This window comes from Falco peregrinus, chromosome 8, assembly GCF_023634155.1.
Source record: "Falco peregrinus isolate bFalPer1 chromosome 8, bFalPer1.pri, whole genome shotgun sequence".
In the NCBI taxonomy this organism is placed as follows: domain Eukaryota; kingdom Metazoa; phylum Chordata; class Aves; order Falconiformes; family Falconidae; genus Falco; species Falco peregrinus.
The window spans coordinates 62387878-62413355 of record NC_073728.1 but is presented as its reverse complement, the minus strand read 5'-3'; the positions used below and the strand labels follow the sequence as shown (position 1 = coordinate 62413355).

At 38.5% G+C, this 25478-nt stretch overlaps 1 protein-coding gene across 1 annotated transcript; it reads left to right on the top strand.

Annotated features, from left to right (window-relative positions):
• Nucleotides 1–36: 36 nt before the first annotated feature.
• DDX46 (DEAD-box helicase 46) lies at nt 37–25294 on the top strand. The gene is made up of 23 exons (XM_055812289.1): nt 37–148; nt 2533–2721; nt 2999–3139; nt 5005–5122; nt 5822–5987; nt 6288–6439; nt 6747–6860; nt 8407–8572; nt 8938–9058; nt 9406–9581; nt 10050–10171; nt 10968–11046; nt 12832–12914; nt 13659–13823; nt 14836–14998; nt 16214–16407; nt 16973–17110; nt 17765–17914; nt 18576–18773; nt 19352–19570; nt 21640–21784; nt 22458–22531; nt 23312–25294. The coding sequence occupies exons 1-23, from the start codon at nt 132–134 to the stop codon at nt 23357–23359; spliced, it is 3138 nt and encodes a 1045-aa protein (XP_055668264.1). The 5' UTR covers nt 37–131; the 3' UTR covers nt 23360–25294.
• Nucleotides 25295–25478: the final 184 nt, after the last annotated feature.

The following is a 25478-nucleotide window of genomic DNA, read 5'->3' as shown; positions in this document are numbered from 1 at the left end:
CCAGGGGGCGCGGCAGGCGGGGGCGGGCAGGAAGTGGGGGCGGTAGCTTCCCGCCGCGCCTCTCGTCGGTCCGGGCGCAGGGGCGCGGAATGGCCGCCGCCGTCTAGCGGAGGGAGCGCGCCGCCGCCGCCATGGGCAGGGAGTCCAGGTGAGGGCAGCGGGGCCGCCGCCACGGCCGGCATGGCCCGCACCGGGGCTGGCGGCTCTCTGCGGTGCGGTGCGGGTGGCGGCGGGGGGGGCGAACAAAGGGCGGCGGCGGGCCCTGCTGGCCGGCCCGGGCGGCGGGCGCGCAGAGAGCCGCCGCGGCGAGGCCCCGGGGCCGGGAGCGGGGGGCTGGCTCCGCTCCGCCGGCAGGGCAGGGGGCTCGGGGCCCGATGGGCCGCGCTGCCCCAGGAGCTGCCAGGGCCCCGCCGCCCGGTCCCGGGGCTGGCCCGCGGGCGCGCCGGGGCTGTGCGCGGGGCACGGGGGCCGCGCCGAGCCCGCCCGGCCTTTGCTGCCTTGTTGCAGCACAGTAGCGCTGGCTTCATCGGCCGGGCAGGCTTTTTCACCTGGGTTAGACGGTTTTGCTTGTTCTTTTCAAGTTTCTGCAGGATCACGTATCTTTTGTCCTCTCGCAGCGGCTCTAAACACCTGATCGGGTGCTGGAACCGACCCAGCCGTAATGTGACGGTGTATGTTGCGTGTTTTGGGTCATGCCTGTGCTGCCCCGTGATCTGGAGCTGCTCACACCTACCAGGCTTTAAACCAACTCCGTAATTTGCCGGTGCTGTTGTGGCACATGTCCCTGTTCCCTCGCTTAACCTCACCGTCGGGTTTTACCGCTAACGCTGGGACACAGGATCCCCTGCATGCTGCTGTCCCTCCACCCTAACCGCTGCCCGCATCCATCGCTGGGATTTACACCAGGAGAGGCAGATGAGTGGAAATTTTAACAGCTGGTTTGGGTTCAAATTAGTGATTCAGTGAAGGGCTGGGTAGTCCCGTACATCTGTCTAAATTAGTTTCAGACGAGCTAGGGCAGCGGTTGTTGCCAACCAGGCACTGTTGGACACTCAGGCTGCAAAATCTGCTGGGAACCGAACATCAAAGGGCTGATGCTCAAGCTAGCAGGACTGCCTTGGTTATCACAGCACAGCTTCTCTTCTGATAATGACGAGTTTTTTCTGTTTGGACTGAAAATAATGTAAAAAGTGGGTTTAAACTTTTATTAACTTTCTATTTTAATACATGCACAAAGTTTTTTAAATTAAGAAATGGTAAGAAGGTGAGAGTGAATGGTGGGTGGGGTGGGCTGCATGTGCTGGAGTTGATGTAACGTTGAGCAGACTAGGGCTTTTGAAACCTGAAATCAAGTACTCGACTGCATTGCATACTGTAGGGGAAAACTGGAGAAAAAAAAATTGTTTTCCAAAACTAAAAGATTAGAAAAAGGGGAAGTATGGAGCAGATTCCATGGCGTTTTGTGACAGAGATGGGAAAGAGATGAGAGATACCTAACGCTGACAGATGTTCTTTGCGTTCACTTATACTCCTGAGAGGCATGGATATCATGCTGCCACTGTACTGATTCCAAATGTATGTGATACCCAAATAGGCCGAAGTGCTGAAATAAACTATGTTATTTTTAGTGCCAATGCTGTTGTAATACAACCAGGTGTGGTGTAATGGAAGGGAAAGAAAGAGGTGGGGCGCTTGAGGTCTTGCCTCCTCTGCTTCCCAAGCCTGGCTTTTGGGCTTGTCAGGAAAAAGGGTCTGTGGGTCCTGAGCTACAGGAAGGTGAAAAAAGGAACTATTCTGGCATGGTGACTGAAAATGAGGACTTTAAGGAAGAGGAGATGGTCACAGGTGAGGCCCCTCTATGACTAGTACGCTCAGCAAGAGTTTCCTAGAGGATTCCTAGCCCTACTCTCCCACAGTGTGATTGGGATAAGAGAGTGTTAATGAGGGGAAAAAAAGAGACTTCCACATCCCTCACACACCTCTGAAGCCTTGCTAACTTCTTGAAGCTTCTGTTGTGATGTTTGATGCTCTTATGGATGTTAGCATTGTAAAGGCATTGACCATTGCTGTGTCACATACGCTCAGGGTTTTATGTTTCTTTAATTGCAGTTTGACAGCTTTTCCATTGAGCAGAGGTATAAATTACCCACCCACCTTACCTGGCTAAAAATTATGCATTATATTAAAAGCAGCAAAGAACAATTTTATTTGTTTGACAAATTCTGAGATAGCTTCAGAGAGTCTTCATCTTTTCCTATGTATAATGGAAATCAGTAGATTTCTAAAAAGGAAATTATTCTTTATGTTCCAGTGTTCTCACGATGTGCTTACAGTAGTACTCTAAAACCAAAACAAAAATGTGACTAAGCAATCCCTCTAATTTCAGCATCATTGGGAATATACCTATATTAAATAATATGTACTTATATAAATAATTCTTCTTGGCCTGTCCACCTAAATGTGACAAATACCCTTTAACTGCAAATTGTTCTCACACTCATGTTCGTCTCTTTTTGTGAATTTACGATGCAGACATTATCGGAAGCGCTCTGCATCACGTGGACGCTCTGGTAGCCGTTCCAGAAGTCGTTCTCCATCTGACAAAAGAGGAAAACGTGGAGAAGACAGACGCTCCAGAAGCAGGGATCGAGAACGTAGACGTGAGAGGTCACGCAGCAGGGACAAGAGGAGGTCTCGGTCGCGTGACAGAAAGCGTCAAAGGTATGACTTGTTAATTCCAATCAAAGTAGATAAAAATGCCCGTTTTCTGGGTATTGATGTTCTTCCACTGCTATGATTAGTTACTTGCTGTTGTTCATGATAAATTTTACTACGCTTAATCTTTTTGCTATTAAATGCCTAGCTGCTGGTGCTGGAGTTTGTAAGTTCTTAGTGGTCTTGATGATTGTTGTATTCCTTTTACAACCTGCTCCTCAAGAGCAGATTAAAATTACACTCTGATCACATGCTAAATAAATACAATTTTGTTTTGTGGCAGACGTTCAAGAAGTAGAGAAAGGGAACGGAGCCGAGAGAGAAGGAGATCCCGGAGCCGGGAGAGAAGGCGCTCTAGAAGCAGAAGTAGAGGCAGACGGTCTCGATCCTCCAGTCCAAGCAAGAACAGGAAAACAGAAAACAGGTATTTGGGTTCTCTAGTTACAATCAATGTCACAGTGACAAAATATTGTAAAACTCTTGGTAGCATGGAGGGAATTGTCAGGCAAAGCTATGCAAAGCTTTGGTTTGTAGAACAAGAGAATATTATGCGAGTGTACTGTTAGGATCTCTTCCCTTTGCTTAATGTGCCTAACGCAGTTTGTTGTGAGAACATTTCTGTACGAGAGAAAGATGGAAGTTGTAGTGGCTAAAAAAAGCAGTTAACTTTAAAGTTAAGACTTACTCTCATTCTTTTGTAATGCTTCATTGATATCTCAGGTTCCAGTATGAGTAAGTAGTCTTTTGTGTTCCAGAATATATGCCCAAATTAATAAAGTACAGGTGCTCTCTACCACAGTCATTACATTGAAGTATAACTTCCTTTGAACTTGTAAATTACTGTTGAATTGTAAGTTTTACTTGCCAGATGTGCTCCAGTGCAGTGTTCACTGTATCATTTTCTTTCTCAGATAAAGCACTATATTTCTCTGGAAACATAAAGGGCTTTTAAAAAATGCAGGTAGGGTAGCAGCAGGGGATCTATAAACAGCATCATGGTGACATCTGGAACAGGAATTTCTAAACTGCTACAAGTGCCGCTGATTGCACCTGAGCTCAGAGTTTCATCCATTCTTTACACAAAAGGTGTTCTAAAGAATGTCAGCCAATAAAGTCTGGAATCTGTTGTGGGTTTTGTTCTTTTTTACTTATATTTGTGCAGAAAAATAAAGTATATAGTGTAACACTTCAGAGAAGTTCAAGAGGTCTGCTTTGGTAAAGCCACCACCTGTTTATCTGCTGTTTGTTGAATTCTGTGGTGTGCTTAGTGCTGCAATCAATATGGATTTGACAAGTACTGGTCTTAGGGGTTTGCAGCCGAATAAACTGTCTAGTAAAGAGGTGAAGATTGAACTTTTTTAGATGTTGACTTCAGAAATGTGTAAAAACTCACTGCAGGTCATGTTCTTTCAAATATATTGTAATGCTATTTTCAGATATAATTGCAAACGGCATGTAATCATGCTATGCTGTAAAAGGAGTGGAGTTGTAACATAAGTTATGTTGTAATATAAGTTGTAACAGCAGTCTGTATATAAGCAGGTCAATGACAACCTGGAAATTATGGGAAGCTGGAATCACAAAGTCTTTTGGAATAAGCATATGATTTATATTAGAATAGCCCTATGGAAATGGCTTAATGAGATTTAATTGGCTGAAGAGAATTTTACATTTATTATCATGAGTTAGCATGTTTGGTTTGGATGTGTGGGTGGGTTTTTTTAATTGGAAGCAAGTAAGGATAATAAAATCTGTGATAAATGAGCTTTGTCTTAAATGCAAGTCTGCACGTTACATTTGAGTTACATAAGTAGCTTTTCCCTGGGAGAGTGTTTTTATGTCTTTCAGCCAGTACTGAATGCTCAAGGGGACATTCAGACTTCTGTGGCAAGATGCTATATCACTTTACCCTTCTCTAGAAATTCAACGAACAGGAAATTTTTAGTATCTCTTTTCTAACTGCTGTCTTCAAGGAGGTGTAAAATAAGCTGCAGAACCACTAGCGTATCAATTGTAAGTGTTCTGGAAATGAAGTCTGCAAGTTTCCCTGTAAAGAAATGAGAAGAACAGAACCAAAGCATGTGACTTTGCAATAGATTCTACATTTCTGGTAGTTAATGGGAATATTTCCATGACATAGAAAGATATTCTGGGAGGCAGTGTGCTTTTTACAGTACTTGAAAACATAAATCTGTACAGGGTGTTCATAGTTCTGTTTCTGTGCAGCACGTGTATCCTCCCCTGAGAAAAGCTGTCATGTTCTAAGAAGTCTTTGATCTTGCCTTTCAGATCAAGATCTAAAGAAAAGACAGAAGGTGTGGAAGTTTCCAAAGAAAAGAAAAAAGACAAAGATGACAAAGAAGAAGAGAAGGATAAAGATGCTACCACAAATACTGTGGCCACTGAGGTAGGAACCTTTAACACTTACAGATTTAAAAGATAAGAATTTAAACCCGGAATTAAGTTAGCCATAGACTACTGCATTAATAAAAGAAAACCTGTTCTTAGAGCTGGACAAAATCCCCACAAAATCTCTTCAGTAACAGAGAGACTCCTGTAACGATGTATGCCTCCAGTTCTTGGCATAAGAAACATTCTTCTCAGTTCAAGATTTCAAACTGCTTAGACTGCAAACCACAGACAAGCATGAGGGATCTCCCATTTTTCATGTATTAGGTGTCAGTAGAGGAGCTGAAAATTGTTTTGGCTTCTGAACCCAGGTAGCAATTGAAGGAGGAGGGAGGGAAGCTCACTTTGCTTTGTTCCGTGACATGAAAAGATGAGGAATTCACAAACTAGCAGTTGTAGGTTACTCACACCAGTGAGTTACTACATTTTTATCATAGTAAATAAAATAAAGTTTCATGTGCTGTTATCTTAAAAATCATATACCAGCTAGTATAATGAAAAATAAAATAGTCAACTGCATTTCTTACTTGAAAATGCTATACTTGATGCTAGTATTTTTCATCTACTTCTGTTGTGACAAGTTCGTGGATGTCCAGCCTTCTATGGCATGCTCACACAACGGGTATATTTATTTGAAGAAGCCTAAGCTAAAGCCAGTGGCCATTAATTTTCACTATTTGGTTGTTTTGTTTCATAGAATTTTGATCAGAACAAACTAGAGGAAGAAATGAGAAAACGAAAAGAAAGAGTGGAGAAGTGGAGGGAAGAGCAACGCAAGAAAGCTATGGAAAACATAGGAGAACTGAAAAAAGAAATTGAAGAGATGAAACAGGGGAAAAAATGGAGTTTAGAAGATGATGATGGTATTTAAGTTTTTCTATATAACAGTTAAAATAATTTTGTTCTTAATATTTTATTACATTATCTTCAAAGCATTTAATCACTTTTCAGATTGTGAACTATAAAATAACAAAGCCTAAATCTGGTCATGGCTTCAAATGGTTTAAGATACAATTAAGATTAACAAATCGCAGAGATCTCTGTGAGGAAAAATGATACAGTAATAAAACTGAGCTGTAACTATTTGGGTAGACTAATAATTTGACACACAGGAGCACTTTTCTCTTTCCCTGTTTTATTCCCATCTTTCTTGCTCTTATTAGATGATGAAGAGGAAACTGCAGAAGGAGAAAAAGAAGGCAATGAGGTTGAAGATGAAGAGTTAGATCCTTTGGATGCTTATATGGAAGAAGTAAAAGAAGAGGTGAAGAAGTTCAATATGAGAAGTGTGAAAGGTGGAGGTGGGAGTGAAAAGGTAAAATCACTGATTAAGAATTCTTATCTTTGTCTTCTAAATAGCTTTGTGTTTAAATATCAAAATGGCTTTGAAAAAAAAAAGGGAGAAATGCAAAAATCATGAAGTTAGATGCATTTAATGCCTGTTTCTTTGTGCTTTTATCAGGCTGTTTTATCAAGCATTAGTCTGATAAAATTTCACTGAAGCAGAAAAAAAACCCCAAACCCCAGCGTAATGCATTCAGAAGTACAAATATTCTGTATATTTTATACAGTATGTTTTTTGTTTTATATGACAGTGTAATAATTTTTCTTAATTTCTGTAGAAATCTGGGCCAACTGTTACCAAGGTAGTAACCGTGGTGACAACCAAAAAGGCAGCTGCAGAGTCAGAAAAGAAGAAAGGGGAGCTCATGGAGAATGACCAAGATGCAATGGAGGTAATGGAAGTGTCTTGTATTTCTACTATGAAAAGGCAGCGTGCCTCTTATAAGAGGCATGAGAATGCAGATAGTCCTGGGATTTTTCCATCTTGTAGGAGATAACCATTTAGTTATTTGATTTGCAGAACTGTGGTCACAAGATTTTTGATCTTACACAGTTTCTTGTTGTTTGTACTGGGTGGTGGTGGTTTGTTTTTTTCAGAAGGAACTGAATGAATGCATCAGGTTGTCTGGCTTTGTAATTCTTCTTAATATGACCAGGCTGGTGTTGTCACATGTAGTGTGTGTTCAGTTCACATTCCTGAAACTGGGCAGCCAGTTCTGGTGGTCCTGTATTTGAATGACCCACGAGCTAGTGTAGAGTGTTTGCATGTGTGGACTGAGCAGCTGAGTACATAGTCGCGTGTATCTGATCTGGAAAAAATAGAGTTTGTGTGTAATTTCTGCTGAGTTTCTTTGTAAGTATAGATACACTAATTTTCAAACGACCTGGAAGTTACAGATCTCAAAACACTTGCTAAATCATAACGAGACATCTCTTAGCACAAACAAGAGGTAGATGTTCTCATTTGTAGAAGAGGAGTTTGATTCTGCCTAGGGCTGCCAAATGCTATGCCATCTCATGTGTTCTAGTAGATAGCACCCTAAACCAAAAATATAAGCATTTTCTGTTACACTCGCTGTAAATAACAAATGTGTTTTAGTAGGAAGAGGTGGTACAAGTAGATAAATGTAAGCTGCCCTCTCTGGATGTTGGTTCAGTGAGCTGGTAGATCTTCCCCTAGTCTTTACAGTATGTGATTTTTTGCATGTTGGGCAGTGGCAGGTCAGTGTGAATACTGAATTTTAACAGAACAGCGCTCTGGGATTCTCACAGAACCATCTTGCTCATTTGTTGGACCTGAACTTCTCAGAATTATTCTTCTGTGTCCAAACTGCTTTCGTGAAATGCTCTCAGGAGAACAGGAATATTGAGTACTTAATGTGGTGGTGTGTGGTGCTGTAGGCCCGAATCGTGGTTGAGGGTATGGGTGTGTTGCTGTCGGGAAGCTGGAGGGACAGCCTTGCCCGAGTCGTAGACTGGGTGCCCCGCTAGCACTGAGACTCAGCTGGGCCGTGCCGAGCTCTGTGCTGCTGCAGATGCAGGAGTCGTTTAAAGCTGAGCTGGGTGCATCTGTCAAGCTGTGACTGCAGTGGGATACAGGTCGGTGGTATGCTGGCTGGATTTTTTTTCTTAGTATTTTCCTCTTACAGTTTCTGTTGTGTGGCAGTGATTATTTCTGAATGATGAGGCTGGCAGGTGGTATTGGTAAAGTTGTCAAAGTGGTATGGAACATGGTGCACGTTAGGGTTTAGGAGAAACATGAACTAGGTGGAAGACCAACTGGGACTTGTTCTTAAACTGAGAGTGGGTTTTCAGTATCTGGTCTAAAAGGATAAGGGGTAACTGTTACTTCTCAGTAAAGTTCCTCTATAAATGAAAAACCAGAGCCTCTCAGAATACCATTCACACTGATTCACACACAAATTATAATCTATACAGTATTCTTCAGAAGAGGAGGAAGTTGATCTTCAGACTGCCCTGACTGGCTATCAGACCAAGCAGAGAAAGCTGCTGGAACCAGTGGATCACGGAAAAATAGAATATGAACCTTTCCGGAAAAACTTCTATGTTGAAGTACCAGAACTGGCTAAAATGACCCAAGAAGGTAAGGACAAACACAACCAGAACACCTGGGGTACTATTAAGGAAGAGAGTGACAGATTTTGATATGCAAAGAAACAGCAATTTTTTTTTATTATTATAAAGAGCTTTTGGAGCAACTTGGTATAGAAAAACACTGAATCAGTTAGGTCACTATTATAACTTTTAATTCTGTATGAGGCTTTGATTGAAAAATTTACCCGGGTCCTTTCCACATACCTCCTGTATTTATGTGTAACAAGCTAAAAACTGTGTTTCTGGTGGTGATAAAATTTGTATGTCATGTTCAGGGACAGATCAAGAATTTTTTGGTGAAGGTAGTAGAGAAATGTCAGTTTTGACTCTGTTGTAATGCAAACTCTATTTCAGAGGTGAACGTATACAGGCTGGAGTTGGAGGGAATTACAGTCAAGGGAAAAGGCTGCCCCAAACCAATAAAAACCTGGGTACAGTGTGGTATTTCCATGAAGATTCTCACCGCCCTCAAAAAGTAAGCGAGCACTTAATGAACTATATCATGTTTGATTTTGCTCACTGTGTTCTATCATGCGTTAGTGTGAAACACCTTTTCTTTGCCGCTTAATGCAACAAGTCCATGTTTGTAGACATTACATACCTAGTCATCAGTGTTTATCACTCAGTATTGAGCTAGTGTTACGAATTATGCATTGCGCTGTTCGTATCATGCTTTTGCTGTTCATTTTTAAGTTGTATTTTTTTGAATGGCACTGATATGCGTATGTAAATGAATGTGCAAAATTTTTTAGGATGACTTTATGACTCACATCTGTAAAATCCTGTTTTGTTCTTAAAATATCTTTTTTTCCTTTCTTTAAGACATGGCTATGAAAAGCCTACTCCCATTCAAACCCAGGCTATCCCGGCAATTATGAATGGACGTGATTTGATTGGCATTGCTAAAACAGGAAGCGGAAAAACTATTGCATTTCTGTTGCCTATGTTCAGACACATTATGGATCAGAGGGCGTTAGAAGAAGGAGAAGGTCCCATAGGTATAAAGATTTTATTTTCGAAGTCACTATTTAAATAAATAAAAACTCAAACATACATTTTAGAAGTGTCTTCAGTTCTTCTCTTGGGTTGGTTATAGGGAGGAATGCTTACTTACCAATGTCCATTAATGAGTGGCTTTTTTTTTTTAATTTCATTAATGAAGACCATGATATTTAGTGTTGTTTGTGACCAATGTGCTGTCTACCGTTGTTTCAAGAGCACTTGCATGTCCATATATCTGGGAGACCTTACTCCTTTGATCTTGAAACTTTGACCAGGTTTCCACCCCATTTTCTTAACTGTCTTAATAATTACCTCTTCTGTGAAATTCTGTGAAAAAAAAAATATGTATTTTTAAAAATACATGTAAGTAAATTGCTGCAAACATAATTACAGATTAATTTTTATTGTATGAATAACAACATCTCCTACATTACAATGTATAATGAAAATACTTTGCTTTTCAGCTGTCATTATGACACCTACTCGTGAGTTGGCTTTGCAGATTACCAAGGAGTGTAAGAAATTCTCAAAGACACTTGGACTTCGAGTTGTCTGTGTTTATGGAGGAACAGGAATCAGTGAACAGGTACACAAAAGACATACCGTACTTAACTTTATTAGTTAATGTTAATTTTGCATTTAATTTAGTCCCTTTCTCTTTCTTGTGAGTCCAGTACATTTGCAGCCTTCCTAATTAATTTTCTCTGCGTGAATGGTAGTTATGGTAAAGCTGAAGCATTTGCACATAACTTAGCTTTAAACATACTGATCTTCTTGAAAATTGTATAGTCCTTAAAAGTTTCAGATTTTTTTTTTTAGGTATCTACTGAGCATCACAGTAATTCAACTATTAGTGGGATGTGATAGTTTGAAAATTATTGAGAAGCTATATTTTTACAAAAGTTCCCCTCAAAGTAACAAAATCCAGAAAGTGTTAATTTTTGGTTTATTGCATTATCAAATACTGCATGTTAAGAGTAATTTAGAGATTAATTTCAAGGGTTTCTCCCCACACACACCCATTTATGAAAGCAACACAAGTGACTGTCTGTGATGGAACATGGTTTATTTAGTATCAGTTGTCCCTGATATAACACGTGACATTTCTTATAGGCCTTTAACTGTCTACAAGCCTATATCCCCTTTATAACTACTTAAGATGAAAGTAAATTAAGTTGTCAGAGGTTACCCTTTCAGAAAGAAAGTTTTCCAAAGACTTAAAGAAATCGTTAATTAAATCTTTACATATCACATTAGTAGAACAGCTGTATTACAGCATACGTTGGTGTTTTTTTTGCAGAGAGATACATGTGTTTTTAAAAAACAGAAAAACCAAAGCAAAACCCCACTCTAATCGTTTGCTTACTGTATTTTAAAATCAGATAGCTGAACTCAAAAGAGGTGCTGAAATTATTGTTTGCACACCTGGACGTATGATTGACATGTTAGCAGCAAACAATGGTGAGTAGAAAACTTTTTGCTATGGAGAATTTTTTATATTTGTTGTGTAATTCTAACAAATTCAAAAGATCATGTATTTTGATAAATGGTCTTACAGAATTTTTTTATATCTCTTCAGGCTGCACTACCTAGCTATTGAGAATATATAGCACCAATTGACTTTTTTGGGGAGGACAGGAAATACTACATTCTTGAAGAGTTTCTCAGAATGTTTAGCATTTTAAACTTAATGTGCTGGTCCAAATTTTTTAACTTCAAGTCATTTAGATAAAGGTTATATAAGAGCTGCTTATTTTGTCTGCCCATTGATACTTCTTTATTGTTAGAGTAGCTCAGCTGTTACCCACTCTTACATAAGAGCATCTGACTGCCTTTATCTGTTGGTTTTAAAAAAACAAAGAAGCCCTCCCTAAATAACTGTCCAAAGTAAAAGAGCTGACTTTGTATCAGATATTCAGATTGATTAAACTGAGCCACTGCAGCTTTAAGAGGTTTTGTCCTAGTGTAACCATTGCATGCTTATTAGATAAAGTTTTATTATTAAATTATTCCACATCAAAACCTCTACTAAACTGTTGACATTATTTAACTTCTGTGGAAAAAGTACCTTCAAGACATATAGAACTGGGCTTCCAAGACTTAAATCGTCAAAGGTAGGTACATTAATGCTGTTCCCAAGTAATTTTACAAATTTATTATTTGGGGATGAATCTGTTAAGAAGTTAAATAGATACGTAGATTTTAAGAAATATTTATTTTGTTCCTTAAGTATGAATTTCATCTCTTAAAGAAATGCAGCGCTAAATCTCTAAAAAATAATTTGAGGGTTCAGTTGCAATTTGCTGAAGCTGAAAGGACCAAGTTCTACTGTAGTTTGATAGGCACATATCTGAGTGATATTTCTAGAAAATTTGAGAAATCTGTTCCATTCTGAGAGCATTTGACAGTGTCACTACAGTTGTTTGGAACTGAATGTGTTCACGTTTGTATTGTTTGAAAGTATGATTCTTAAATCCTTGAGTTAAATCCTTCTCATTAAAGGGAATCTCTTAGCTTTTTGTTTGGGAAGGGTGCTAATTATCCTGTCCATCTTTATAATTTCAGAATGTTCACAGATACACAACTTGCTTATTTTGTTTCCAGCTGTCCCAGAGTTTGGGGTGGTTCTTAATTTTAAATTTAGTAGTGGTACTGGGTAGGTTTTAATCTTACATATATTTATTTTTAAAACACTGCTTACTCTGTTTTATGCATATTATTAGCAGTTAATTAGAATTAGTATGATTATCCTCAAATAGTTATTTCTAGCTCCGAGGAAGCGTTACAGATTATATGTGTAAAAGGAATTTTTCTGAGGCTGCAACAGTTAGCACTGGACTTTGCCTTCCACACATGCGCTGTAATCTCTAATATGTTTTTTTCTAGGTGGCGCTGTCAGATAATGGCTGATGTGGCTCCTTGCTTCATCTCAGTCTTAGTTTTATGATGTGTTTTGGCGAGGGCAGTTTTCTGAATTTTACAGGTTCTTCTGGCCCTATGATGGTATGCAAGAGAAGAGTTTGACAAAATAAAGGGCCTTGTGCATACTTACACATTTCCCAGAATGTATATGTGATTAAAAAGAGAACATTAAAATTCACATTTAGTGAATTTATTTTAAAAAATAATTAATGTCTTTGTTAGAAGATAGTGAGACCATATATCATTTTTAAAAATATATTCCTGAGGGAAACTAGATTTCCATTTGATTTTGTTTCCCATGTGTTTTTTCCTCTCCTTTCACAGGTCGGGTGACGAATCTCCGCAGAGTCACATATGTTGTACTTGATGAAGCAGACAGAATGTTTGACATGGGTTTTGAGCCTCAGGTAATTAGTGACATGAGTGATATTGCCAAAGATGTTGTTTTCCACTTAAAGGATTTTGTAATGCCACGTTACTATTAGACTGCCAACAAGTGTTCAGAAAGATGCGCTACATACAGACAACTGACTTTAATTTTTCTATTATCCTCACATGCTTTGTGTTCAATAAATTCTTATATGGCTTAGATCTTTCTCTAATATACTGTTCTACCTTTTTTCTTACACGCTTGTTTTGGATATTTGTGACCATGTTGTAACCCTATGTAATTCCTTGATACAGGTGTGATATTAGTAGTTGTAGCCTGCTTATAAAGTGTTTGATGTCTCCTAGCAATGTCGTGCAGGACACAGGAACAAGATGTTGGAAATGTTGGTGGCAAATTACTTGCTGGCAGCTTTGGACATCCAGGACTCTCTTTAAGTTATCATCAGGCTATATTGTCCTGCCAGACTAGGAAAACTGCCTTATTTTGTGTCTTGATCTTGAGCTGTAGGGTTTCTGCTGCATGTCTTAAGGTTTCTGTTGGGCTGTTGTCAGGTTGCATATTACCACTCGGCTTCCTTTCAAATCCAGCAAGTTTTGCTTTTCTTCCAATGCCAGCATCTAGGTCCCGAGAGATCTGTAAAGAAATGTTTTACAGCCTGTGTACTGCAGATACCACCTGACTTTAAAGATGACAGCTCTGTTTGTGCATGAAGTACAATTACAGCACTTGGGTGTTAACGAGGAATGTTCTCTTAAACCAGGTTATGCGCATTGTAGACAACGTCAGGCCTGATCGTCAGACTGTCATGTTCTCTGCTACTTTTCCCAGAGCTATGGAGGCACTAGCTCGGAGAATTCTAAGTAAACCCATAGAAGTGCAGGTCGGAGGCAGAAGCGTTGTCTGTTCTGATGTGGAGCAACATGTTGTGAGTATCACACATCTGCCTTGCTTTATCTTCTCATTTGATTCCAAAAGATTATTTCCAGCAATATTGAATATAAACCAATATACCCACAGAGCTTTTATTTTTAAAAGTTTAGCGAGCTTATTAAACGTGAACTCAGAATAAACTAACCTCAGTTTGCAAAGGCAACGTGATCACTTTCTGTTTAAAAACTTGATTTTAAAAATACCACCAAGCTGAACAGCAATTTTGTCACTAGCTGTGGAAACAGCCTGAAAAAGTCATCTCCTATTCCTGATTTTTATTTGTATGCACCCTGAATGTGTTTAATGACTTAAGAAAGGACCTGGGGGTGTTGGTTGACAGTGGGCTGAATATGAGCCGGCAGTGTGCCCAGGTGTATCGTGGCTTGTATCAGAAATGGTGTGGCCAGCAGGACAAGGACAGTAATTGTCTCCCTCTGCTCAGCACTAGTGCGGCTGCACCTCAAATTCAGCTGTGTTCAGTATTGGGGCCCCTCACGCCAAGGGGGATGTTGAGGTGCTGGAGTGTGTCCAGAGACAGGCAACAGGTCTGGGGCACCAGCCTGATGGGGGGCAGCGGGGGTAGCTGGGGGTGCTCAGCCTGCAGAAAAGGAGGCTCAGGGGGGACCTTCTCACTCCCTACAGTTGCCTGACAGGGGTGTAGGCAGGGGGGGGTCGGTCCCTTCTCCCAGGTGACAAGTGACAGGATGAGGAATCAGCCTCAAGTTGCGCCAGGGGAGGTTTAGGTTGGAGATTAGGAAAAAATGCTTCACTGAAAGGGTGGTCAAGCACTGGCACAGGGTGCCCAGGGAGGTGGTGGAGTCATGTGTGGAGACATGTAGATGGGACACTTGGGGACATGGTTCAGTGGTGGACTTGGCAGTACCAGGTTAACAGTTGGACCTGATGATCTGAAACATCTTTTCCAACCTCAATGATTCTATACGATTTTATGATTCTAAGATACAAGTTACACTCTCTCTACTTTGCTTTTGTATGTATTTTTCTAGATTGTCATAGAAGAGGAGAACAAGTTTTTGAAGTTACTGGAGCTACTTGGACACTATCAGGAGAAAGGATCAGTTATCATATTTGTAGATAAACAAGAACACGCTGATGGGTTGTTGAAAGATTTAATGAGAGCCTCTTACCCTTGCTTGTCTCTTCATGGAGGTAATCTGCAATCTTAAAGATTTATATAAACAACTCCAAACCAGAATGTTGGTATTCAGTAGTTAGAAAGTGAAGTTACTTAGTTCCTGTATAGTACCATTTATTATTTCTTCCTAAGCAGGTTTGCTTATAATTGGGGAAGATAATTTGTCTCTTAATTTGAAAGAGATGTGATAGTTTTCAGTAATTGCTCTTTATTCCCTGTGAGATCTCATCAGATGCCGAATCTTGTCTCTGTCCAACAGGATTGTTACTGAGAGTTAACATCTCCCAGGGAATATTGCTAACTACTTGCTATCGTAGAACAGTGAAGCCATTGGGGGCATATTATGTGATATTTTTATTTGAGATTCCACAATAACAGCAGCTACTGTTTCACTTTTCTGCCATCAAGTAGTAATATAACGGAAGTAGTTTAGTAGCAAGAGGAGGAAATCTCTAGAATATCGTCCATCCCAGAGTATTTTAAAACTTTCTATATATAATGCTCTTAAAATTACAGTAGCCAATAACTACAAAACCACTGTTCATTTAGTGCAACAGTGGAAGAGGGGAAAAATATTCTCATTCTATTGAGATTTCTATTGTTTTTAGAGAACAGACAGAGCCTCCAGATGAGGTCTTAGCTAAGTGTAAGAAATCAAATAGGAAATTATATTAAAGAAACTTTTGAGGATCTTGGAATGGGAAAGCATCTTTTTTGTAATGAAAAAACTAGAAGTTTTGTTATTCTGGATAATAGGCTAAGAGATTTATTATTCTGATTAATGTGTTTCACTGTAGAAGAATGAAGCTGGGTTAATTAGCGTTGATAATATACAAATGTGGGCTGGCTTCAGAAGCGGGGGTTGGCTGGTGTAGATGAAGTGCAGGTGTGGCTGGTTCTGTGAAGAGGTTGGGCAGCCAAGGAAGAGAGAGGAGGAAGAAGCAGAGAAGAGAGAGAGAACATGTGCCCTGGATGAGGAGAGACAAGGAGGAGGCAGCAGAGGGACTGGCACGGAGAGTCTGTTGGTATGAGATGGTAAAAGACCTTGTTGCAGCCGGCTGGTTTGGAGAGTGCTGTGACATTTCGCCTGTAAAAGTGTGAATGTATTGAAATTTTATTTGCTTAGGCTTTTGGTTCTTTGAAGTTGGAGGGTGTTTTGACTTGTGTACAAATTACTTTGGCTCAAAGCAGAGCTTTACAATTTTACTATTTTGTCTGGTTTCTTGCAGGTATTGATCAGTATGACAGGGACAGCATAATTAATGATTTCAAGAATGGGATTTGCAAGCTTCTGGTGGCCACCTCTGTAGCAGCAAGGGGCTTGGATGTAAAACAACTGATGCTGGTGGTCAATTATAGCTGTCCCAACCATTATGAAGATTATGTGCACCGAGCAGGCCGAACTGGACGAGCCGGCAATAAAGTATGTATAATTCGTTGCCTGCTTTAGTTTTTACTGTAATTTTTTCCTTATTTATTGCTTGATTAAGGTGTTTCTAAGGGATAGCTACAGAAGGAGTAGTTGACATCATTGGAGGGAAGAGGGTTTTCCTTTAGTGTGTGTCGAAGGGGTTTGAGTGATCATGTGTAAAATATATTTTGAATTTTAGTGCTATGAAAGTTGGAACTTACATGTCCATCAGATGTATGAATGTTCTTTTAAATCCCATTTGTGGCTGAAGGTTTGGGTGTTTTTCAGTGTTGGAAATGTGCCTTGCTAATTTATAAGATTTTATTTTCTAAACTTTTAACTATGACAAGGTTGAAAGGAAAGACTTCAGTTTCTGCCATCTGTGGTTGATTACAGTTTCCTGGGAAATCACATTATTCATTCTATATTCTCGCTAGAAAAAGTTTATACGTGAATATCATGGTTACTTTTGTTGACCAGAACAACAGCATCTGTGCAAGGGTGCTTCAATAAATTTAGAGATAAAGTGTCTTTAGAGATTTTTTTCTTTATTATCTTTTAAATTAATTTTGACCAGGGGTATGCATATACATTCATTACTGAGGATCAGGCACGGTATGCTGGTGATATCATTAAGGCTTTGGAATTGTCGGGGAATCCAATTCCTACTGATTTAGAGAAGCTCTGGGCTGACTTCAAAGACCAACAGAAGGCTGTAAGTCATTCTTTGTTCTGTAGTGGGCTTTGGTCTGGGTTTAATGCGTATGCACATGGGTCCAGTTGCACAGTATGCATACATGAGTCATCTCACGGATTTCATTGAGTACACATATGTATGCTTAGGTAAGCATGTAAGTGTTTTCAAGATTAGGATCTTGAATGTCGTTTACAGGACTGTTCTTGAGAATTTAGATGTCATCTGGTATGAGGTAAAGAAACGCCTACTGTGTAAGGGTCACTTCGGCTTTTATCAAAATTCACGTAAAAGATAATGAAGTTCTTTTACAGAATTTGTATTACTGTTTCTAGAGCTCTCACCATTAGAGGATCTTGCTCATGCTGAGAAGAGTGATTTCAGAGTTTTTCCAATACAAAAACTGGAGGGTTTTGTTTACTGCATTTGAAAAGCATTTAAAATATGTATTTACAGAAAATCCCAATAGCGTATTGTTTCTATCTGCTGAATTAACATAGCTTTTTTATTACATTTAATTGTAAAATACAGGGTTTTAATTTGAAGAGCTTTCTCAATGTGCAGGATTTGCTTTTTAAAATAAATAACTTCAAAATTATTGATATAATTTTGTATTTATAAATATCAATTGTAATTTTAAAGTTCTAAATATGGAATACCTGTTTTTGTTTTCAGGAGGGAAAGTTGATTAAAAAAAGCAGTGGATTCTCTGGCAAAGGTTTTAAATTTGATGAAACAGAACAGGCTTTGGCTAATGAAAGAAAGAAGCTACAAAAAGCAGCTCTTGGCTTGCAGGATTCGGATGATGAAGATACAGCTGTTGATGTAAGCACCTGAAAATAACATTGAAACTGCCTAAGGATTTTCAATATATTTGTTTTTTCCCCAGTAGGTTACATAACTTGTTGCAGAATGCATGGATTTTTGTTACTCTGTATCCTATGCTACTGACTGATTCCATGAGTTAAATCTGTATGCATTCTTCAGTATAAAAAATATATATAGCTATGAAGATCAAGATCTGTGAAGATCTTTAAAGTCTCTTTCTGACTTACCAGTATTTTATACTTAATATATGTAGTTATGTAAATGTCACATTTTTTTTCTTTATAATATTATTCTTATGTAAATTAAATAGAATGATTGCTTTCAATTACAAACAGGTTTTTTTACTTTCAGTGCTTTAAAGAAATCCTTAGTAGCCTTTTCTATTTCTAAATCCTCATTAGATTCCTTTCTTAATGTTTGTTAGACTATTGTTAGACTACTTTTCATGACCTTTAAAGTAAATACTATGTTCAAACTTTCCTGATTATTAGGTTTCTGTTCCTTTCGTGTTGTGCTTTTGGGTAGGCTTCTATCATTTTTATGAGATTAATTTATTTAAAAGCATGTAATCTAGATACACCTCAGTGTTTTCTTTCTTTAGGGTGATAAGATTATCTAATGGTAAATGCAGTGATCTAATAGTTGTTATTTTCTTTAGATTGATGAACAAATTGAAAGCATGTTTAATTCAAAGAAAAGAGTAAAAGACATGGCAGCACCAGGAACGTCGAATGCTCCTACACCGTCAGCTGGGAATGCAGAAAAACTGGAAATTGCTAAAAGATTGGCTTTGAGAATCAATGCCCAGAAGAATCTTGGAGCAGAGGCACAAGTATTGGTTCCCTTCCACTTTAAGGTCAGACTCTTTACAGAGCAATTTTTTTTTTTTTTTTAAGGTTGTTCAATTCTTTGTTCTGTGGCTGCCAGTTTAGTTAGTGTTTCTGCACACTAATAACATAGAGCATTATTTAGTTCATTTGTGCTGGGCTAACTCAGTTATAAGTTGTAGGATTGTTAATTGAGCTAATATGATGATAAGATTTAATACAGAACTGGAAATGCTTTGTCTGCCCTGGCAAAGAGTTAATTTGTTACTGATAGAATTACACAATTAGGCTTTCTCAGCTTTAGCAGAGTTGCAGAACATCTTTCTCTGCTGAAGCATGTGATATATGATCTGTGTAGTTTTAGAACAATGTGGTCTAGAAAGTGCAAAGGTATTTTGAGCTGAAGATACAAAAGACCAATAACATCTTTTCTGTGCAGGTGTGAGCAGAGTTATTGCGTGGAAGGAAAGAAGAGAAAGCAAAATTCAGAGGATGTATTTGTTATGTGGACAATTATGTAGAAAGCTTTAATGAAACCCTTGTGGTTGTGTAGGGCTTCTTTTGGCTACCTTGGTCTCAGTGTGGACCTTTTTTTTTTTTAATACAGGATGTGATGCAGCAGGCTACAAATGCTATCCTGAGAGGAGGCACAATTCAAGCACCTACTGTATCTGCCAAGACCATTGCAGAGCAACTGGCTGAAAAAATCAATGCTAAGCTCAATTATGTGCCCATAGAGAAACAGGAGGAAGAGAAACAGGATGGAGGACAAAATGAATCCTTTAAGAGATATGAAGAAGAATTAGAGATCAATGACTTCCCACAGGTGAGTAATCATTTTGCTATAATCAAGTGTAAATGACCATTACTTAACAAAAGCTGTCTTCAAAGCTGTAACTGGTTATACCAATAGAATATTTTATCCCATTTCTTATCATACCTAATTGAATTTACTGCATTATCTGTGATTACTTCTCAGCTTATAGATGCACAATGCTTTGGACATATTCCAGAGAATATCAGAAAAACAAGCATTCCTTATTATACAAAAATCTTTTTGCCCTCTGCCACTGACTTCTGTCATATCCAAATCTTTGTCACCATCTGGCATTTTATTTCAAAGGCCATGTGACTGGTACTGCTCTTTGCTTTTCTTTTTTCTTTTTCTTTTTTTTTTACTTTAGTATTTTTGCCATTCAGAATTTTGCTGTTATAGTCTACCTCATCTGTTATTTTGAGGATTTATATTCCACAGTATGAAACACAAATTCCTTGTATTTGTCTTTGTGGTTTTGTCCAGGTTTGCCTTATTTTATCAAGTTGTAGTGTTATTAGTTTGTTACCCTTCCCTCTCAGAAATCCTGTTAATTTTTATCCTGAGCAGTTTCTCATTCATAGAACATGTAGCTTTTGTAATTTTGCTAACAATTCTTGTAACCCTTTAAGGATACGCTTGTTAGGTACAAAGCATTGCCTGCTGCTAATGGCTAGACAGGTAACTGTTCTGTTGTCCTCGTGTGCGTCTGCAAATAATAAAATCTCAAAGATCTACAATTTGTTTAGTTTTTTTTAGAACTGTACTAGAAAAAAATAGCTCTCTTCTGCCCTTCTTTTTGTTCTTCAATAATCTGTAGTATCCTATCTTCTCAGAAACAATGATGTATATGGCAGCTCTTCAGTGGGAGTCATCACTGCTCATTACGTCCCCAGAAAATCTTTATAAGGGAGATGGACTCATGTTGCACTGTGCACATGTATAATACTGAACACAGTGCAGATCTGAGATGACAAAGTGATAGCCTAAAGCAAGAGTGACAGCTGACTGTAAGCTGTTTTTTACAGAAGTACCACCCAACCATTTGGTACCGTCATGTGTAAGATGGGCATAGGGTAGCTTTCCTGATTTTGGGTGCAGTAATTTCTGACAGTCAGATGAATGCTGATAAGGTACCTCTTGTAGAGAGAATATGTAATGGGCAAAGTTTTGATCCAGGGACGTACAATTTGCCTTTAGAGGCTGATTCCAAAGTTGGCTTCCGGAAAAGCAGTGGTTTAAGGTAGGATACATGGTATGTTTGCTCAGTCTACCAGAACTGAGAAACGGAATGAGGACTGGAAGGGATCATTCTTCCTGTCAGAAACAGCAGTGTGAGCTTCCCCAGTCTGGTCCTAAGTCCTCTTATTTTGAATGCCAAAGCTCACCATGACAAAAAAATTTGTCTTGATCTATAAATGACTTACAGCAATCTACTAGATACTTTCTAGTAATTTAATTGTCTAAATTAATGGCATGCATTTATCATAGTTAAGTATTTTTGAGGATATTGTAGAGATTTGGGACAAGTTTTACAGGATTATGAAAAACAACTGGCAGTGTTTATTCCTTAGGCTTTATTTATGGATATTTTAAGTTTACTTATTTTTGTCTTTAGCCGATGAACTGTGTAGAAATAAATAGCATTTATTTTCTTAAAGGCAGTTACTTGCAGCCAGTAACAGTATATGCTTGCCCTTGAAGTCTATTCCTGTACAAAAAGTGCTAAATAAAATACTTGAGTGCTGCTTCAGAAAATCACAAGAAAAAATGACAGATTTGGAACTTTCAGTGTAGCAAAACGGAAGGTCATTATAGTTCTTGCTTCAATAGTACCGTGTATCCATTCTCTGTTCTCCTTCTTCCATACCTTTATCTTGCTGACACAAGAGGCAGATTTTGTTGAATACTTGCATAAACATAACTGGCTAAAATTTCAGTCTACATTTTTAGAGAATGCTGTGAGTGATTTTCGCAGTGCATGTTCTTGTTGGTTGTCTAAAATGCCAGCTGACCTTTAGATTGCCATTTTGTACGATGCCTTTCTCCTTGTTGATCCTTCCATATCCTTTACCTTGCAGACTGCCAGATGGAAAGTTACCTCCAAAGAAGCGCTACAGAGAATCAGTGAATATTCTGAAGCTGCTATTACAATCAGAGGAACTTATTTCCCTCCAGGCAAAGAACCCAAGGAAGGAGAACGAAAGATTTATTTGGCCATAGAAAGTATGTATTCGTTTTTGTAAATGTTTAAAGATGTGAGCCAAGTTCTGTAATTGGACATGGAATCCCTGCAGTGATAGTGTTTGGATGCTTAGTTACAAACCCACTGTAGTTAGTTTGCAATTACTAAAGAAGCACTCATTTATCTTGATGTGCTTTGTCAAATGATGCATGGGGATCACAGAGATGCTTCTCCTCGGAAGACTGACCTGCCACAGAACAGCAGCAAACATATGGAATCTGTTTGAAAGAAAGAGAAGGAAAAAAGGCAAGAAACATAGATTAGAATAAGCACGAGGACATCTGTGCCAGTGTGAAATAAGGAAGAAAACAGAATTGTGTGAGGTTTGGCTGTTGAAGGTATTAAGAAATTAACTAGTACTACAACAAAAACTTTGCAAATCTCATGGTGGTTGAGTAGAGTGTTTCTCAAAGAAACCTCTAATCCTAGGTATTTCTGAATAATTTAATTTATGACTGTCTGTTTTAAGTATCTTCCTTTAAAACAGAACGCAGTCTAGCTGTGGCAGTCCATACAATTCTAGTGTTCCTCAGCAAATAGTTGCAGATATCCAGCAAGTTTTACAGTGTTTCTGAAAGCAGCCAGCAGTGTTTATTCTGTAGGCTTCACATACAGAAATTGTTTAAGACTGTAATATTTTTTTTTTTCCTTCAGGTGCCAATGAACTGGCTGTGCAGAAAGCAAAAGCAGAAATCACACGACTTATAAAAGAGGAGCTCATCAGATTGGTGAGTGAAATATCTAGAATCCAGAGGGAAAGTGCCTTAGTTTATGCTTCATGAGATTAATTTTTACAAATGTTGACACTCTGGCATACATTTTTATTAGTATCAGGGGCTGGGATCTATAGATCTCAAAAACACTTTTCATTGAACGGCCTAGAAGATATATTACTGGGTTCAGCCAGACAGATATAACGGCTGTTATCCAGCCAGCAGATGGAGATAACACATTAACAGAGCTTTTTGAATGAAGACCCCTTAAAGAGTTAGGTCCCAATAAATTTCCTAATTTCAGCACCATCAGGCAGAGGAGAAAATGATTCCCCTCATTTTAATACTTTATTATATACATTGAGAGATTTGTTTTGCCGTCACTTTACAGCATACCCAGCTAATAATCGGCTGTGTTCAGCGTACCGTGTTTTCAAGACACTCTTTTGGGAGATTGTATTTTGAGTTCTCTGGCTGAAGAAACCTCAGCTTTCTCTAAAATAACCCTCAGTGATACTACATTGGACTTGACAGTGTCCTTGGCTTTTTCTCTTAAGTAGCCTTTCAAATTCATCATCAATTTCAGTGGTCCTGCTGAGCCATTATTGATATTCTGTTTCATTTTCAAAATTGTTGAGCTCCCTGTAAAAATGTTTTCCAAAGGAAGGAGATTTCTAAGGAACTGCTTATTTACATGTAATGTGGGATATTTACATGTATTGTTAGTGGGGTTTTATTGCAATTCATTTATCCGTTTTCATTTTTAACTGTGGTTATTCTCTCCTTTATTTGCAGCAAAATTCTTACCAACCAACCAACAAAGGAAGATACAAAGTTCTATGAGTATTTGGAGTTATCTGTCTGCCAGCGGCTGGTGCGTGAAACTTTGTGGCTTCTGTTGTTTTTGCTGTTTACACTGCTTATTGTAAATTAAAAATTTTTTTATTTTGTCTTGCGGACATTTTTTAACAGAAAATTGATACTTGCAAAACATCTTAATTCTCTCCACTGAAGTTATCAGTCTTAAAGCAGACCGGTTTTGGCGGAGCATGATTTAATTTAAAAGTGCAGTTTATACTTTTCATCATAAAGAATATAAAATAAAACAGATTTTAATTTTTCTGACAGACTATACTGTTAAGTAAATTCAACAATGTTGGGATTCGTGTTGGAAATTGTTAGAATGTACCTGCATCATATTGTGGGGGTGCTTCATGCCATATCAGTTTATACTGGAAAAATGATAAAACACCAAAATAAAGGCAGGATTATCTCCTGATCCATAGCATCTCTCTGGCTGGTTCCACACACATCCGTTCCCTGTACAGATGTCCCCTTAAGGTCAGAGAGTCTTGCAGAGATCAGAGTAGAGAATTTTATCCAGAAATACTTGAGGTCTAGTTTTAAGATCTTCTTACCATTTCGTGTCCCATTTTGCCTTTATCATGCAGGTAATAGAACAACTCTTTGGGTTTTTTGTAAAGTGAAATGTTTTGTAGCATGAAAATAGTTTTCCTGGTTTTTTTCTAAACATCAGAATTTTAGGATTTGGTTTCCCCCCCTCCCCATTCTCTGACATAAGAATTGAAAGCCTGTTTAGTTTAAAAAGAAATTCTCAGAAAAAAAGAGAAACCTTTTTTGTAACAAAATATGACTTTGTCACTTTTTATATTGTTCTTATATATACATCTAATGTGATTTTCCCCCCAGGGTTGTTGTCGTTCTTACTGTTAGGACATGGCTTTAAGTAAATAGGAATGATGGTATTTATGAGTGAGTTCCACAAATATTGACTGTCATTGCAGTCAATAAACTAGTGGGACAGGCAGGACCTTTCTTATGGAGGTCTCATCCCCATAACCATTAGTATTCATGATGGACACTTACTACTCTTAAGCATTTAATTTTCCTCTCTACTTATCTGGAGCCTAAGTGGTAGCAGTTTGAATTGTTTCATTGTAGCAGCTGCAAGACTTTCAAGATGATGACTTTCAAAAGGACTTCTCTAGAAAGCTTTTCTTACCTGACACATTGAGAAGAAATGTGTCATTTTAACACAGCTGTGTATATACTGCTTTAACCCTGGTGAAGACAAATCATACAATCTGCACCATGGTTGTATAAATTCACAACTCCTATTTCCAAACTTCAGGTAATTTAAATGACTATTTCTGTTTGCATACAACTGTGTGTTACTTTTAATGTCAGCGTACCTTGTTTGCAGTACAGGAAAGGAAAGTAATGATTATACCGACTTAAAAGTATGCATTTAGGATTAGAACACCCATAATGTAGTAGTTGACAATATTAATAAATCGAGGAGAACAAAGACAAGCAGCACACACAGCAACACTTCTCAAAATGTAAAATGGAAATCTTCCAACTAAAGCCCCATGGTTCCCTTTAAATATGCCAGGTTTCCTTCCGTTAAGAACTGGGGTTTGATGTGTTTCATACAACTTGTTTGTTGAATTGTCTAACTTTTTGACAGTGGCCCCCCCAGAAGAGTGACAGATCTTGGTGTATTTAATGAAGAGCGCTTTCAAGTTTGGACAGCCTGACACTTCTTTAAAAATCTTGTTTCGAAATGTTCGTGTATATATATTGGTATCTCCTAAAAGAGGCATGATAGAGACATTTTTGTGATTTCCAGCTTTGCAGTGTTGGATTTCAGAGATGCAACAATGTATAATCTTTAACTTCCTGGGGTTTTTAAATGCAATGTCAATATTCCTATGTTTTTTAAATTCCAGCAAAAATAAAAGTAATTTCAATGTATATTTTTCAGAAACTGTCTTTCTGAATAGCTCATGTTTTCTGCACTTATTGCTTCTGCGTTTTTTTTCTTAGGGCAGTTAACCTCATACTTTTTGGAGTAGGGTCATGTGTGCAGTAACTAGTGCTTGTGGTTTTCTGCTGGAAATGCAGTGAGGTGCAGCTCAAACTCAGTTAAGAAATTCAC